This window comes from Cuculus canorus, chromosome 17, assembly GCF_017976375.1.
Source record: "Cuculus canorus isolate bCucCan1 chromosome 17, bCucCan1.pri, whole genome shotgun sequence".
NCBI classification, from domain to species: Eukaryota; Metazoa; Chordata; class Aves; order Cuculiformes; family Cuculidae; genus Cuculus; species Cuculus canorus.
The window spans coordinates 6,521,045-6,537,706 of NC_071417.1; the positions used below are offsets into that span (position 1 = coordinate 6,521,045).

At 42.6% G+C, this 16,662-nt stretch overlaps 1 protein-coding gene across 4 annotated transcripts; it reads left to right on the forward strand.

Moving 5' to 3' along the window:
* Nucleotides 1–514: 514 nt before the first annotated feature.
* On the forward strand, nucleotides 515–16,641 carry LOC104068434 (serotransferrin-B). Of its 4 annotated transcripts, none has more exons than XM_009571311.2 (18): nucleotides 530–737; nucleotides 2,709–2,846; nucleotides 4,582–4,745; nucleotides 5,573–5,672; nucleotides 6,568–6,744; nucleotides 7,195–7,357; nucleotides 7,464–7,528; nucleotides 8,202–8,359; nucleotides 8,663–8,849; nucleotides 9,019–9,167; nucleotides 9,390–9,480; nucleotides 9,782–9,850; nucleotides 10,149–10,331; nucleotides 10,618–10,774; nucleotides 11,495–11,577; nucleotides 12,790–12,974; nucleotides 13,354–13,540; nucleotides 14,326–16,641. In XM_009571311.2, exons 2-18 carry the CDS (start codon nucleotides 2,795–2,797, stop codon nucleotides 14,373–14,375), a joined length of 2,220 nt encoding a protein of 739 aa, XP_009569606.2. In that variant the 5' UTR covers nucleotides 530–737; nucleotides 2,709–2,794; the 3' UTR covers nucleotides 14,376–16,641. The 4 variants fall into 4 exon arrangements, with proteins under 4 accessions (XP_053938277.1, XP_009569606.2, XP_053938275.1 ...); XM_054082300.1 differs by having other exon boundaries at nucleotides 530–733; XM_054082301.1 differs by lacking the exon at nucleotides 530–737 and adding an exon at nucleotides 1,889–1,997.
* Nucleotides 16,642–16,662: the final 21 nt, after the last annotated feature.

A 16,662-nucleotide genomic window follows, 5' to 3' on the forward strand; every position in this document is an offset into this window, starting at 1 on the left:
GACAGCCAGTCCCCAGGGCGGTTGAGGGCTGTCCTCTGGGCTGGGCTGTGGGGACGGGGCGTCCCCGAGGCGGCGTGGGGTGGGGACATGGCTGTTGGCCAGGGTACCTGGTGGGGGGACAAGGCTGTCCCTGAGGGTACGTGGGGGGGACACAAAGCTGTCCCTGAGGGTACGTGGTGTGGGGTGAAGGCTGTCCCTGAGGGTACATGGTGGGGGGACAAGGCTGTCCCTGAGGGTACGTGGTGGGGGCACAAGGCTGTCCCTGAGGGTACGTGGTGTGGGGTGAAGGCTGTCTCTGAGGGTACATGGTGGGGGGGACAAGGCTGTCCCTGAGGGTACGTGGTGTGGGGTTAAGGCCGCTCCACAAAGCGGGTGTGGGGTCAGGACAAAGGTGCTCCTCAGAGGGAGGCAGGGTTTGAGGACAGCACTGCTTATGGAGCCGAGGATGAGGTGGTTGGGGTTCGGCCACCTCTCGGTGTGTCTGTTGAGGAGCAGGTAAGCCCTTGGCCACAGGTGTGGGAGCCCCAGGGGTGTCAGGGCAGGGTTGTACTGAGGGTGGATGTGATGTGGGACAAAGGCAGCGCTGTTCCTGCACGCGAGTTGTCAGATCTGTTCCGACTGTGGTGACCCTTGCCTGGATTCGAGCAGCACAAGAGGGATTTTATAGATTATTTGGCTTCCATCCTCTCAGATGCATCCCTAGATAGACACGCAGGTGCTGCACTGGTGGGAAGTAGGTAATTACCATTCTTTGACAGTGGCAGGGGGTAGTTTCATAGGGTGAGTTAGTAGGAAAACAATTCCAGAGTCCTGTCACCGTTTCCACATTCTTGGTGCTTTAGGACATGGTCCTCTTGGCAGATCTGATTACTTTACTTTTGTGACTAATGTTTGTTCTCCTGACCAGACCTAAATGTAGTCAACAACATCTTCACATCATTCTGCCCTTTTTCAAATCATCACAGACAGCAATGTAATACCTGTCTATGTATCACAGGAATTTACAGAAAAGCCTTTTATCTTTAAATATGTAAAATTTGAGCAGAGATCCAGATGCAGCCTTCATCTAATAGTAATTATATTAGCTGACTGAGTTGTTGGGATGCACATACATCCTGGGCCATTATCACATAATGGTAGGATGGGCAGGAAGTAAAGCCTCAAAGAAGGAGGGATTTGATCCTATTCAGTGCTTTGCTACAAGTGTTGCAGGAGCTACCTGCTGCTGGGGGGGCTGATGGACTGGTTTCCCCGGGTGTGATTCAGGAGTTGTTTAGAGCTGAAGGTGTAGTTAAACAGAACACACTTGTTTGTGGTGTGTCTTAAGCGACATCGACTGAACTGATTAATGATCTGTCTCAATCTCATCTGTCTCCCTGGAATGAAAAGTAAATATGTGGACCTTTAACTGTTTAAAAATTACTTTTATCACATGTTTTGTTCTTACTTTTTTTTTTTTTTAACATCTGATAACATATTGTATCAGAAGATTTTATGGACTGTGCTCATTGAGGAATTAAACTTGCTCCCCAAAGTGTATTGAGCTGTGCTAGCCCTGTGCAGGTGAGCAAGGTCCAAGGGTAGGATAATACCCAGTTGTTCTCTTAGCAAAGGAGAGGATGGAGATCTTAGGACTTGAGAACGTTTGCTCAGGCAGTTCAGGAAGTAGTGAGAAACATAACTCCTTCTGTGATCGGATTAGTGGAAACCTAACGCCTCAACAAATGTTGCAGACCTAGTCAGGGAACTCATAGAATGCAGAGATAAGCAATGGGATCTATGTATGTGAATGCAAAAGAGGCAAGTGGGGAATAAGTACTGTGAATTACTAGGGAAGAGTACATAAGGCAACCAAAGAAATCTGGGGCAAGTATTGGCAAAATACACGAAGCAGAGAAATTACTAAGAAAATCTATGAGATGAGGAAGGAAAACAAAACTAGGAAAAAGAATTTCTTCCTCCAAGACTCTTGGAATAGCCAATTCTTTTCTGGACAGGTAAGATGAAAGCATACTAGTAATATTTTATCTATCATCAGACTAGTCCAGTATGAACACTTCTGCTTTTATACATATAAATATGGGGAGTATGTCCTACTGTAGAGTTAATGCTGTTAATCATGGCTGCCGTAGAGTAATTAAGAAGTAATACTCCAGACTAAGTGATAGAAAACAGGGAAATAAGCCAGTGTGCTTATTTCTAGCACAGCGAGACTGCTGTGCTAGAATGGAATGCAGAGAATTAACAAAGTCAAGAGCATCACAGTTCTCTTCTGAATTCTTAGGGAGGCAAAGAATTACTTTTTGTTTAAAATTAACTAGCAGATAAACCATTATCAGGTGGAAAAATAGAGCAAGAAGGACCCTTCAGTATTCTGTAGAGATATGTTCAGCAGGTGGGACAGTTCACTTAGCTTTAGGTACCTTTTTTGTAAGGTAGATATGAATCTTATCTATGTCCCAAGCGCATTTTGGTGCCTTTTGAAATAGGAGAAGCACAATTTATTTCAAAAGAAGAGGCTTACGTTTCTTCCTATGTCTGTTCATAGCAAAGCAGAAAATGCAAAAGTATTTTCCACCTGTGGACAGGAATAGGACACTGTCTCTTGCTTCTTAGCACACATGGATACACCATCCCCTGGCAGTTTGTTTTTTCTTAAATCTTGTTTTATCTTTATTGATGTCCAATCCCCCTTTGTTATCTTCTAGAAGCTTGGTTCATCACTGTGGAATTCCTGGTATGAGAATGCAGAGCGTCAGGATAGAGAGAGGATCCTTGCTGGACTGCTGCAATCATGAAGACAGTGATTTTAATTGTCCTAATGATCTTCACTTTGCTGTCTTCAGGTAAGGCTGATGCATAGAGGGAAGGAGAAAGGTGACCTCTGGATGGGTGACTAGGATAAAAACTCTAATGTATGTTTTGGGTTTGCTTTTTTTCTTTGCAAAGCTGCAGCTAGAACTCTGCTTGTGGTTTCCGTTTGCCTGTGTTTTTCCTGGTTGATCATTGGCAGATGGTGACCCTGTTAGTTTGGAAACAGCTTGATACACTGGTTTCTTAGTAGCTCGGGGAAGATTTATTTCCTTTGAATAGTTGAGATCTGCATACTCATTGATGCTGTCAAAATGAATTAGTGTACTTCAAGCTGCCCTCCTCTAAAACCACAATGGATTATTTTTGGAATTGCACTGAATTAATGTCAAAACAAGTGGAGTACTGGTGTCTGATGTTATGTTCGAAGAAATAAAAGCTTCATTGTTTTAACTGTGAACGTTATTTATTCTAGGCATTAGTTTGAGGTTTTTTATATATAAAAAGATAACCAGTGAGACAAATACTTAAACATTTGGGAGTGACAGTGTTAGAGATGTTGTTGTGTTTTCTATGCATTCAGTCCTGGTTTCATTACATGGGATAAGATTCTCTCAAGTTACGTAATTGCATGCTGTTTTCACATGTAATAATCACTTTTTTCCTCCTTAAATGCATAGTATGTTCTTGAGATGTATATGATGATATTTTTCAGAGTAGAAGGAATTAAATCGAAAGAATACAAACGAGTACATTATAGATTATCCAAGCTGGAATAATTGGATCCTAAAGCAAAAGAGGAAATTTTGTTGATGTCTGAAATGCTTAGGATGTAGCTGCATAGTCAGTTCAAACCAACCAAGCTCCTGGCTTCTCCTGGAAAAGGAGGTCTCACCTTCTCCCTTACTTGTAATTGCATTTTCACTCTTTCTGATGGCACGGTTTGGGGTGTTTTTTTTTTTATCAGTTACTTAGTTTTCAGCTGGAAAAAGACCTGATAATTGAATAGTTCATCCCTCCATGCTGCTTGTTCCTCTGCAGGCTCAGTTCTGACTCTCTACGAACTATTAAGATTGGTGTGGATAAAATATCCTTAGGAGTATGTGTATGTGCAAACACATAGGAAACAGCAGAGCGAAGGTTAAAAGAATGGCTTGTATTGATAACCAAGGACACATCTGACAGCAGTAAAACTGATAAACCTTGAGGAATGCTTGTTTACACCAAGAGTAGAAGGTCTGTGCTCTGGTAAGGTCACACCACAGCTGGCTTGTTATGAGGAAAAACTGCAGTCTGGTAACAGAAAGATGTAGCAAGGTCACCCTGCATAGTAAGTGCCGTACCTCTTCTGGCTACCCCAAAAGAAAAACATACCATCACCAACAAGGTGTTATTGCCTTTATTTCCTCATTTTGGGTGGCAAAAAGAAGCAAGGAAGATTCTGAAGCAAAAGATTGTGCCATAGTAATTGCTAATTCTTTAAAAATCTGCCTAAAAACTAGTTTGTTGCTGCCGATCGAGAGGTAGCAGAGATACAGTAAAGACTCGACAACGAACGTTCATTGACCTCCTAGCTGGGCAAAACCAGTCTTGGTCAGAGTGCTTGGGCAGTTCTCTTGGGTGCCCGTATGTGGGTAAGGGAGGGTTACTAAGCAAAATCAACTGACTCATGAAGTTAAATGAAATAGCCTGCCTCTTCCAGAAGGTCTGAAACTGAGGTTTTTTTCCCACTAAATCCTGCAAATCTTCACTTCTTTTATGATCCTACAGGGAAGAAATTCCGATGGTGCACCCTTTCTGACCTAGAACAGAGGAAGTGTGCTGAACTGTCTAAAGCGCTTATGGCTGTGCTGCCCCTTGCTACTGCCAATTCATTTACTAGGATTTCTTGCATCCGAGCCCACAACACGTATGACTGCATTGACAAAATCAGGGTGAGTTCACAGAGATTCTTAAAAAGTATTTTGAGTCCAAATCTTCTTTTGAGGAAGTAACTGGTCAACAGAATCTGTGGGAGAATAAAATGATAGTGAAGTGATGATATTGCATTTGTAACAAAGTATGCAGTAGGTTGGGAAGTAAGAATTAAAATCCATGAGCATTCTACTAGATGTAATATTTTACCCAGCTAATATCCTTGCAGTCATTGTGGCAAGAAGCGAACAAAACCAAAATACTAAATTAAAATTTGCTCAGAGCATTCTCATTGCTTGTGGGTTTTGGTCCTACTCTGACTATGATGAATATTATCTCTTCCCTTTCTTCCTTGCTATTTTTACACCCTAGCTAGTCTTTTCTGAAGTAAAGAGCAAAGCATTTTTGCATATAAAATAGTTTATTTTGTGTTTTATTTCAGTCCTACAACTCTTGTTAATAGATTTCAGTTCCCCTTTCTGGGTTATGGAAAGATCATAGGCAGTAGAACTCTTAATAAGGATTTGGAGTCTCTGGGGAGCCGTAGGAGGAAATAGGGGTGGGCTTTTTCTTCACTTGGCATCAGACTTTTGCTTTTGGAATGGAAGGCACAAAGAAGAGGTGAGAAAAGATGTTACTGGAAAAGATCAGGTATCTTTTGAAGCTGTAGCAGCCTTCATTGCTAACATTTCAGTGTGCTTAGTAGCAGAGATTCAGTTAAAAACAAAGCAAGTGCTTGTGAAAATCACTGGTTGCTACTTCTCAGGCAGAAACTCTGCTCTTGAAGCTGCTCTGTTTGTTTCCCTGTAAACACACTTATTTTGATGGTTTTGCTGTTGTTTTTAAGGTGAATAAAGCAGATGCTGCCTCCTTGGATGCTGGAGATGTTTACTCTGCTGTGAAGCTATATGGTTTGACAGTGGTGGCAAAGGAGATCTATGATCAAGGTAGGTTCATAAAGCAAAAGAATAAGCTGTACTGGTGTTGTGGCTGATGAATTGCTGTGCAGTGAAAGGCAAAGCTCAAGAATTCTTGAAAAAATGTCTGTATCTCTGCATCTGCCCTTGCCCGCAGCACTAGTGTGCTGCAGTGCCACATCTCGTCTGGAATAAGAAGGGTTTTATTCCAGCTATGCCAGTTCTTATACTGTTCTCTTTACTGTGTAACTGAAGATAAAATAGTGTTTCTGTAAGAGATTAGCTTGTCTCATGGATTAATTCCCTCTTTCTCACCCTGAAGAGACAAGAATGTAAAGTGGAGAATCTTGTTATGGTAAGATTCCTCTTCATTCCTGGAGAGTCTGTGCAATGAACAATTTATAAGTCAATGAGTCTGAGCCAAAATCAAAAAGGGACATGAATCTGAGAAGAAAGCCAAATTAACAGATGGATGTAGGAAGAGACTAATAAAGGGATGGTATGAGGACAGAAGTGAATTTTGGTTTTGCTTAAGAACCATGAAATCATAGTGGAACTGATATATTTCACGTGATAAGCATGTTGTGAGGCTAAGACATTGCAGTTCTTCCCATTACAGTACCTAAGCACTGTGACACAAATGTTCAAAATTCTTTAGAAGCAATTGCATTGGATGATTGAGCTGGATGATCTTGCAAGCCCAGGTTTTTATGTTCTCGCTTTGCACATCACTTGCATTGCTCAGTTTGACAAGGTGCCAAGTAACCAGTACATGGTAAAGTTCCTAGCATGAGTATCTGTTTCGTATGTCCAAGATTTTTTTTTCCTTAGCCATGTTCGCAGAAGTAGTTGATCTCCTGTACGCAGATGGAAGCTGCCAAATTGGGATTTAGCTATTGCTGTTACATATTTTGTCCTATCACAGGAAACTGTGTGTTTTCTGTGGCCATTGCTAAGCGAGGAACTCTGGATATCCAGCGGCTACGAGGTGCACGCAGCTGCCACAATGGAGCCAGATGGACATCAGGCTGGAATATTCCACTTGGCTTTCTCCTTGCAAGAAATGATCTTTCCTGGGATGAGGCACAACCTCTGAGCCAAGGTGGGTGATAGGAGCTGTAGGGCTATGTCTCTGCCCTCAGCAAGTGTGAGGGAAATGCAAGCAGATGTGTTATAGAGTGAAGTGAGCTGTGTGGAAACTGAAGGGCTTTGTGACTGAGACTTCCTTTTGGAGTGAGTTTGATACTGACTCTTAAGTCTTTTCAGAACTTTTCTAGTGATCTCAAAGTGACTGAACCAGGAAATCTTTGTGTTCTGTATGCAACAGGAAACAAATCTCTGCAATGTAGCCAGCATGGGGTGGTTTCAACCAAGCAAAATTTGATCAGTGTGTCCATCATATGTTCCAGATTTGAAGTTCAGACAATGAACTTGCATTTGCTGATTTATTTTTATTTTCTAAAGTACTGTAGTCCAACTTATGCCCATGATAATTTTGGCCCCTTTTTCTTCCATTTTTTCCTGTCTGACTCTTGTCCTCCTCCTTCTGCAGTAATCAGCGAATATTTCAATGCAAGTTGCATCCCTGGGGTTGGTGTTGCTGCTCCTCGATTGTGCGCTCTCTGTGAAGGACAAAAATCGTATGTCAGAGACAAGAACCACTTCTGTGAGACAAGCAGTAACGAACCTTTCTATGACTCTGAGGGAGCATTCAGGTGAGCTCTCTGATACTTCTACTGAATTTACCTCTGGGGAAAAAGAACTTGTGAGGGAGGAAAAGCCAAGTGACATGTTAATAGAATAGCATTTGCCCTCCTGCAGGTGCTTGAAGAATGGAGTGGCAGATGTTGCCTTTTTGGATCATTTAACAATTATAAGTGCCACAGGTAATCCTAAATAATCGGATTCCTTTTAATCTCTGGCTGTGCTCTTTCCTGCGTGGGAACTTGGGGGATATGCCTATATTTTGTTGTTTACAGGGCAAATTCAATCTCTGCAAGCAGTTCAGTGATGTTTCTTGGCTGTCCACACAAGTTATAAGGAAACAAAAGGAAAGAGGAAGTGAGCGATAATTTCTTGCAAGAGATTCTTGAATGGGAGCAGACAGATGTTTATAAGCAGGTGATTTCTTTAGCCTGGAGTCTCTGATGCAGCTGTGTGTTAGATTTTGCACTGCCTGAATTATGAGATTCCTTTCAAAATTCAGTTTACCAAGCTGCGAAAATGTGCAATTCCTGCATACCTGGTTTGTGTTTTTAAACTTAGTGGAGTTCTGTATTGAGATTTTTGGAGGTGATTGGCAGTGGTATTTACAGGTAAGTATTTTCAAACAAACATATTTATAGGGATACAGTTTAAAGAGTATTTTGGAGTCCCTCTGGCTGAGCTCCCTCTTTTTGTTAAAAGCATACCCAACTTTCCCAGGTGTGCTTCTTGCACTGCCATGCTTGCATAGTAATCTTCAGCAACCTCCTCTGAAAAATGTTTCCCCTTCCACCTCTGTGCCTGCTGCCAAGTCACGCCTCACTTCATAGATTCATGAATGTCCTGTTGTTTCAGAGTCAGAACTGCAGGAATATGAACTTTTATGTCCTGATGGGTCCACAGCTGAGCTGACTGAATACAGCGCTTGTAACTTGGGCAAAGGGCCTGGCCGTGGCATTGTCACTCGCCACAACTTCCAGAAGATCACCACCAAATTTCTTACCATGATCCAGGTGAGTGGATGTTATAAGCTGTATATCTTCAGACACAGGCTTTTCTTCCATTACCACCCACTTTGCCTTATTGCTTGATAAATTTATAGCTAGTGTGAAAATTAAATTCTTAAAAAAATTGAATCATTTAATGCTTTTAAGGCTGGAACCCGTTCACTGTGGGCTTTGTCCCAGTGTGAGAGATAGCAGAAGCCTGAGTGCTGTGTGACAAACCACTGATATGAAGGGAAGGGAGAATAAGGCTCTCTATCACTGGAAGGATAAGCAGGTCTCTTGCAATTAAAAGTGTTGTTCTTGTCCTAGCGCCTCTTTGGGCGAAAAGGAAAGGAAAGAGCCAGGTTTGAACTCTTCAGTTCAGCACTCTTCGGGGGAAAGAACTTGCTATTTCGGGATGCCACTCAGTACCTGCAGCTTCTGGAAGAGCAGCTAGAGCTTGCCTATGTCCTTGGTCTGGATTATGTAGCTCTCCTAAAGGGACTCGGCCATGAAGGTGAGAACCCTTCTGGAGGACTGTAGCTAAGGAAAGGGAAGAAAAAGTTCTCTTTCCATGTTATTCCTCGCTGCCAGCCACAAGCGCATAGATCTAGATGTCTTCTTAACAAAGAACAGATCAGTGTGTAGGTGACATGATCTCACTGTGTGCCTTCCTTCTACTGCAGGGAGCTCTTTGGACAACAGTGTTGTGCGCTGGTGTTGCATCAGTGACGCGGAGCTTCACAAATGTGAGGAGTGGGCACTGAGCATCAAATCTGACCCATTAGTCTGTGTCCAAGCAACTTCCATGACCAACTGCATTGAAATGATTAAGGTAGGAGAGTTCCTCTGGTCAGAGTATAAAGTAAGACCTCACAAGGTGTTTATGTCCATGTGTGAGCTGAATAAGAGGAAAACCAGCTTATACACTGGAGCAACTAGTGAGAATGAGAGGCAATTTATGCAGGGGAATTTCAGCTGGTGGGGAAGTACAGCTGCGTGGTTACACAGTTCATGCAAATCCTGGTTTTGTTATTTTCTGTAATGCTGTTGGCAGAGTAGTGAGGCTGATGCAGTCACACTGGACGCGACACATGTCTACATTGCAGGGAAGTGTGGACTGGTGCCTGTAGCTGCAGAATGTTACGGTAAGTTCTCAAGTGACCTTAACATAAGGGAGAGGATCAAAACCCATTAAGAATAGTTACATTTCCACAGCTCATGATGTTTTGTGATGGGAGCAGGAGTCATTATTATGTCAAAATATTCTTTCCCAGCTCTTCCACAAGCTGGTTCTAGGTTTTTGTCTGGCTGTTTATTCTGTCTCTCTGTAAAAGGGACAAACATGCTGACATAGCTCAAGAGGGTTGCAAGGGTTTTGATGAGTGCTGCCCTGCAATAGGAATGACAGCGGTCACAAAATCCTTAATGGTTATCTCTCCTCTCTAGGGGGAGATTGTGCTTCAGCTGCTAAGAGCATGGAGGAAACAAGGAAGCTGATTAATCTTAAGCGCAAAGGTAACAGGACAACTCTGAGAAGGCAAAAGGCTTAGATTTTCCTGAGACTGCCTCTAGGATTTGTGTAGGAATGTATCTGCATGTTGGTTTGGGAAAGAAATTGTTGAGCATGTTCAGTAGGAGCTTTTACAGATAACACTGGACAGCTAGGGCAAGAGCTCTGTGGCTAAGCAAAGAATGCAGATCCTCTGCCTTAACTGAGGATATCATGACAGGATGAGGAAGGGAAGAGGGGAGCCGAACCTGTCTGGAATATTTAATTGCCCTATTATAACTGGTTGTTGTCATTTTTTTACAGCACTGCCACCAGTTTATGCTGTTGCACTAGCTAAGAAAAATGCCAAACAGATTAACATCCATAATCTTAGGGGAAGGAGATCCTGCCACAGTCACCTTTATAGTCCTGGTGGATGGCTACTTCTTTCCAGATACACAGCAGGAGCTGTGGGGAATGATACTGAGAACTGTGACGTTGGCTCTGGTAAGGACTGCTCTGGGTTGTCTGTTGACTAGGCCATGGAATCTGAAGCCCCAAATTTAGCAGTAAAAATGGTGATGGGGCCGTGAGGATTTGACCAGCAAGTGACGATGGCAGCCTCAGAGGGTGTTGAAGCACCTCTTCCTCCTGTCTGACTGTCTGTGATCCTTCACACCATCCAGCTCTCTTCTTACTAGCTATGAGGATGGAATCCCATTCCTGTCTTTTCCCATGCATGCAGAACCTCTGGAATATCTTGCCTTAACTTCACCTCGGTTTCTCTCCTCAGTTTACCAGAATTACTTTTGGAAGGGCTGCATGCCAGGAGCAGATGGAAACCTATGCAAGGTGTGCATTGGAGACAGTGAGGTGGAAGGGGCTCGAATATCCAGCAGGTGTGCTGCGAGTCACAACGAACGTTACTACGGCAATATGGGAGCTCTCAGGTAAGCTGTCAGTCGGGAGCGCAGAGCAATATCCAGAGTTGGCTTGTTATTTTGCTGATGGTTTTCTTTGGAGTTCTGTTAAGCAACTGACCATATAACTTTTGCTAGCGTGTATTTTGTTTTAATTATAGTTGCTATGGGATGTTCAGCTGATTGGTGATGTAAAACAGCCATGAAAACATTTCCAGAGCAAGACAATGCTTCCAAACATGTAAAGCTTAGAGCACTGGTACTGACTCATTAAAGGTATGGGATAGAAGATAGTTGGATGGTCAGAGAGCAGAGGTGATGTGGTAAGAAGCAGTCTAAGGTACAAGAGGTAATTGAATAGACTGGAGATACTAAATAAAATAAATAGTTGAAGACAGAGGCAGAGAAGAGTGTTAAAGATCAAGGCGCTTTTATAAATACATATAGCACATTTAGTTGAATCACATTCTCTTTCCTGGCTAGGCACAGGTGAGGCTGCATGGACATCGTGCCACGGCTTTAATTTGAGAGCTGCTTTAAGGGATGAAAGGGATTGTCTGATCAAATATGTGAACACTGTCCACCAGGACCTATACTGATGTCTCACCACTTGTTCCGTACAACACCATGTAATTACGGATGAGAGGGCTGCTTCCAGCCACTCCCGTTTCAGCTTCAGATGGCTGTCCAACCACCAGTCATTGTGTAGTGGCTGTCTCTTACAATGTCATGTTTTCTTTCCTGCACTAGGTGCCTAGTTGGCAATCCCAGTGGAAGAAGCTTCGGAGATGTAGCTTTCCTGGAACACTCTAACCTACTCCAGAACATAGAGAGTGAGATGCAAATATTCTCTTTTCCTTTGAGAATGTTCATTAGCACCAGTTACTTTCCACACATGACCATTGCTCATGAGGATCAACTTATACAGGATTAATCTAGGTCCACGAAGTTGTGGTTTTGACTGGAAAAGGGGAAGAACCTTTCTGCATGTGGGTGTTCAGTAAAGCTCAAAGTTCAGATACTACTCAGTTCTAGAGAGGAAAGAGGAAAAGTCAGTGAGCGCAGAGATCGAGGGGTGTTGTGATGGCGTGATCATCCTTGGAGACAGCGTTGATTTTTTGAAAGTCAAAGCTTTAAAAATCAAGTAATTTTCCCCAGCAGACCTCCTCCCATAGGCAGCCGTGGTGCATATACTCACTGTTTTTAACTGGGGTTTCAAGAATGAAAATGGCAGATAAGGGCAATGCTGTGAGCTGTTTGTGCAAGGAGATATTCTGTGGCTTCACCATGACACGGAAGCTTCCTCATGTTGATTCACAGGCACTTGAGGAATAAACAGTCCAAATAGCTTAATAGGTAAAAACACTGCAAATTGTGTTTCCTTTCACAGTTTCTAAAAAATGTTGTTATTACACTGTGAACCATTTAATTTCCTCTGGGAAACACTGATCTTTGCAAATATCTAGCAATTGGATTTTATTATTTGTTTTGGTTACGTTAGATTAAATCTCCTCAGTCTCTTAAGTGATGCCTTTCCACAGAAGTGAGAAGCAGGGGAACCCACATTTTGTTCAGCCTGACAGAGCCCCCTGAAATTCTAATGTAGGCAACTTCAGTAACAGAAGAGTGTTCTCTAAGAAAGGAATCTCTCTAAAGTCAAGTAGAGTTATAAGGGCCTGGAAACCCACAGGAATCCATGCAGTAATGGGTGGTTTGTCCAGGGAAGCAAAGGACATGCAGGCTGCATCGCTTTGTTTTCAGAGGGTGGTCTGGTTACAGATGAAGATGAGCCATGATAAGCTGTCTGCATGCCTTAATGTTACATTAGTTTTCAGTTGATAGATGCAGCTGACATGGTTCCACAGTGCAAACATTGCCCTGCTCCTCATGCCTTCCTGAGAAAGGAACACATAGCGTGCTGCATATGTGTTGAACACTCTCACTAAACTTCTTCCCCTCCATTTTTAACATTTTGCATGAGATTCACCCTGTCTTCTGCTTTCATTTTTTTAAAAGGGTTTTCTTTCACCTGATCTTCTTTTCAGATCTGGACAGCTCTGGTTGGGCAAAAGGTTATAGCGCTCCTGACTTTGAACTCCTGTGTCCAGATGGAACGCGTGCTGCGGTGACAGAATGGGCAGGCTGTAACCTTGGCCCCGTTCCCCCCAGCACAGTCATGACTCGGCCAGTTGCTGTCACGAAAATCTATGACTTCCTCATGAAATCCCAGGTAAAGCAGAGAACAGGGAAAAACCTAGCAGGTTATCACTGGTTATGGACAACTGCTGAAAACCTTTTCAAGATCAGAAGTGTTATATATTAAATACATAAAGTGCCTTTAGGAAAGAATTGAGAATCTTCATAGGAGATCGAGAAAATAAGTATGGGTTCTCTAAAGGGGCATTTTGGCAGCATTTGCCATTCCACAGTGGTCATTCATTTGCTGAGAAATAAGCCACTGCAAAACTGTATCCTTTTGTACAAATAAGGAGAGCACTAAGTGAAAGCAGAACCTTTTTACTGCTAGATCTTGCTGTAAAACTGAGGGTTGACATCTTAACCTTGCTATTTACAATCCACACTGTGGAACTTCTTTCTTTCCTGTTTAGGAATCTCTGGGAGGCAGACAGGATTCGGAATTCCAACTCTTTCAGTCATGGAAGTATGGGGAAAGTGACCTGCTTTTCAAAGATGCTACTCAGTACCTTGTTCATGCAAGTCACATGAGCTATCAGGAAATTCTTGGAGTGTCTTTCTTTCAGCTGGCAGAATCGGTGTTTAATTGTACGCCTGCAGGTAGAGTTCTTACTTCTTAGAAAAAAATGCAAAGCAGGGATCCTTCTGCGCTTACCTATTGCCCTCCTGTTTAGACTGAATGGAGAACAATGATCTACACAGTGCTGTTAGGAACAATTTTCCGAGGAGCACTATATCTGGAGCTATTTAGAGCCTCTTACAACTCCTGTCCAGAATTACTGAAACCAGAGCTCTGCAGGAGCAGAATAACAGTATATTTCAGAGCCAATATGAGGTTATTGAAGTAGGACTAGTTTACTCCCACTCTGAAACATTCCTCTTCAATTCCAAAGATCAGTTCTTTGGAAACTCAAAGATCAGAGAAAAGGGAATATAATGTTCATTTGGACATACCAATCTTGGAAAGAAAATTAGAAATTTTATATTTAATTCTTGAATTAACCTCAAAATAAGTGAAATAATCTCCTTTTTAAAAAGAGCACACTAGAGAACTTAAGATCAAGACCTTTTGTAAACTTAAAGGATAGCCTTTTCCTTTTTTCCTCTGAAAGCTATATGAAGTATGCATCTCACTATCGCTAGACCTGAAATGGTCTATGAGCCAGGGTCAAGCTGGTTTTGGGTCTGAAAATCTGCATTAACATAAATGATGATCATAGAATTAAGTTAGAGTTCTGGGAGTGTAAGTTGTTAAAGAACTGAAATTCGGAAGGGGACTTTTAGCTCACTTCTGCTGTTTTAGCGAATAGTATGGGAGACTGTTACATTCACTACTTTTAAGGCTGACAGAATCTTTAAGTGTATACTTTCTTACTGGTTTGTAGGCATCTTAGACTTCTGCAAACAAGACATTTGTGCATCCTCATTGGCCTGACAGCTAATGCAGAGGCTCTGCAAGGCACAACCACCGCCATCAATGTTGGAAACAAGGACATCTGCAAATCCAACCTCTCCAAATCGATCAGTAAGGGAAGAGTTGTCTCTAGAAACGTGTGCTGAGCAGTTTTGTGTCCTTCTGTGTATAAAGCAGATTTTGTTTATGATAATGTAGTACCACTCATATGCCAGCCCTTTCTTGGTTGGAGCATCCATGGCATCGTTTAGAACAGCACAGACGAGTCTATGTAACCTGCAGCACAGAACTAGGATCAGTGATTCTATATGACTTGCATATAGAGTTGCTATCAGAATCAGTAGGTTTTTTTGCTTTTAACTAGGAAGAATGTATTTGCTTTCTTAAACCAAGCATTTATACTAATAAATCAAAACGTTTTTCTCACATATTAATGCATTAAGCCATTAGCCAGCAGAGCTGGATGCTTGCAGCCTTAAGGTGAACTATAGCAATGAATAGTCATCAAAAATGCCAATCATTATTTTATAGTACTTTGTACCTTTCAATCTATAATTCTATAAAGGGTCAAAATATGGTTTATCGTTTAAACAGCATTGGTTTTACAAGCAGAAATTGCCTGAACACGACCAGGAGCCTTTTGAACAGAACATATCAGGTAGCCAAGTTGGCTGCTAGGGGATGAAGATTCAAAGGGGATGGCTGTTCCTGGGCAAGGCTCACTCCAGTTTGCAAATGTGAATCATGCTTTGCTCCTATGGCCTGTGAAAAAGGAAAAGGTGAGACTGCTAACTAAAAAAGTCCCAAACATCCTTCACCCTTGTTTGCTGCATGTATTCCAGTTGTACTGACTTCTGCTGGCATATAAATCAGAGGCAAATAGTGAAGACAGGCCAGCTACAACAGCGATAATGTCAACGTATCTGCTATGTAAAGGAAAGAAAAAAACCCAAAACCAACAAAGCGAGACAGCAGTAAAGTAAGCTGTTGTGAAATACTCTGCTGAGAGTATCTGGGTTTAAACAGTTCATTCCATGCCTAGCTTGTCTTTCCTGTTGTTTCACTTCCAGTCACCCTTCTCCTCCCCTTCTCACTTCCTGAGAAAGAACAAATCTGTGCCCTGACCAGCAGCAGGGGTTTCAGATTCAGTGGGTCCTGTCCCAGACTGTCATCCGCCTCATTTACCCATTGTTTGGTAATCAAACAACAGAGAGGATGCAAATCCAAACCCATCTGCTTCTTGGAAAAAAAAGAGGAGAGGTAAATGGTAAGCGGAGCAAGTTCCAGTGTGGCAACAGAGCAAACTCCTCACATGCTGTGTTGCAGCCAGGTGGAGAAGCATGGGAACAGCAGAATGCTTGTTCAGGTCTCAGAGCACTCCGCTTTTCTTTCTTCACTGGAGCTCTCCTGCCATCTATGGGACTCACCCAATGCTGTCATGCCATCTGCAGGACTCACCTAATACTGCGCTTCAGAGAATGCAGTTACCACAAGAGTGAGGAAACGCAGCTCCAGCTTAGTTCTGCCAAAAGCAGCATGCAGCTGAATAGCAAGGCACTGAAAATCTGGGTGATGCACAAGATTTTTTGGGGTAGTTATTTTCTGGCATAATCATTACAGATGCTTAATAGGGCTTTTTCATGGTCTATGTTTTGGCTTTGGCTTAAATACATCAGCCTGATGCCTTGGAGACACACGGATCCCTGGCCTTGAGCCTGCTTTGAGACTCTCAGTACTGAGCCAAGGAGAGCTGCCCATGCTGTCTGGCTCCTGCTTCGCCATTGCCTTAAGATGGATACCGTCTCACTGCTCTGTATAGGGTCTAGGATCATGCTTAAAATGCTCCTGGTCTGTTTCTGTTCAAGTACAGTACAGTATGGATGAATGAACACTAGAACTGCTGCTCCACACCTCACCAAAAGCCCACTCTGTTATGTAACGGCGTTTATGACTTTGGAGATTTGACTTCTTCCACCTCTATATGCATGTATTTATTGACACAACCCTAAAGGAGGCCCTGAAAAAAAGCTGAAAGGTTGTCAGAAAAATTTATTTCCATAAATTAAAAACACACACAAAAGAAACAGTAAAATTTTAGATTCACACAATATTGAACAGAAACCAAACGCCAATAGCGCGATGGAGGCTAATGGCACAAGTGTACAAATCTTCATTGAGCCGTGTTAGCTTGATAGCATCACACACTTAATCCACAGTTACTATCCACAGCCTGGAAGAGCACCTGGAACATAATACACCAAAGGCCCACCTCAGATCAAACACAGCGAACAGGAACTGCCTACAGAAG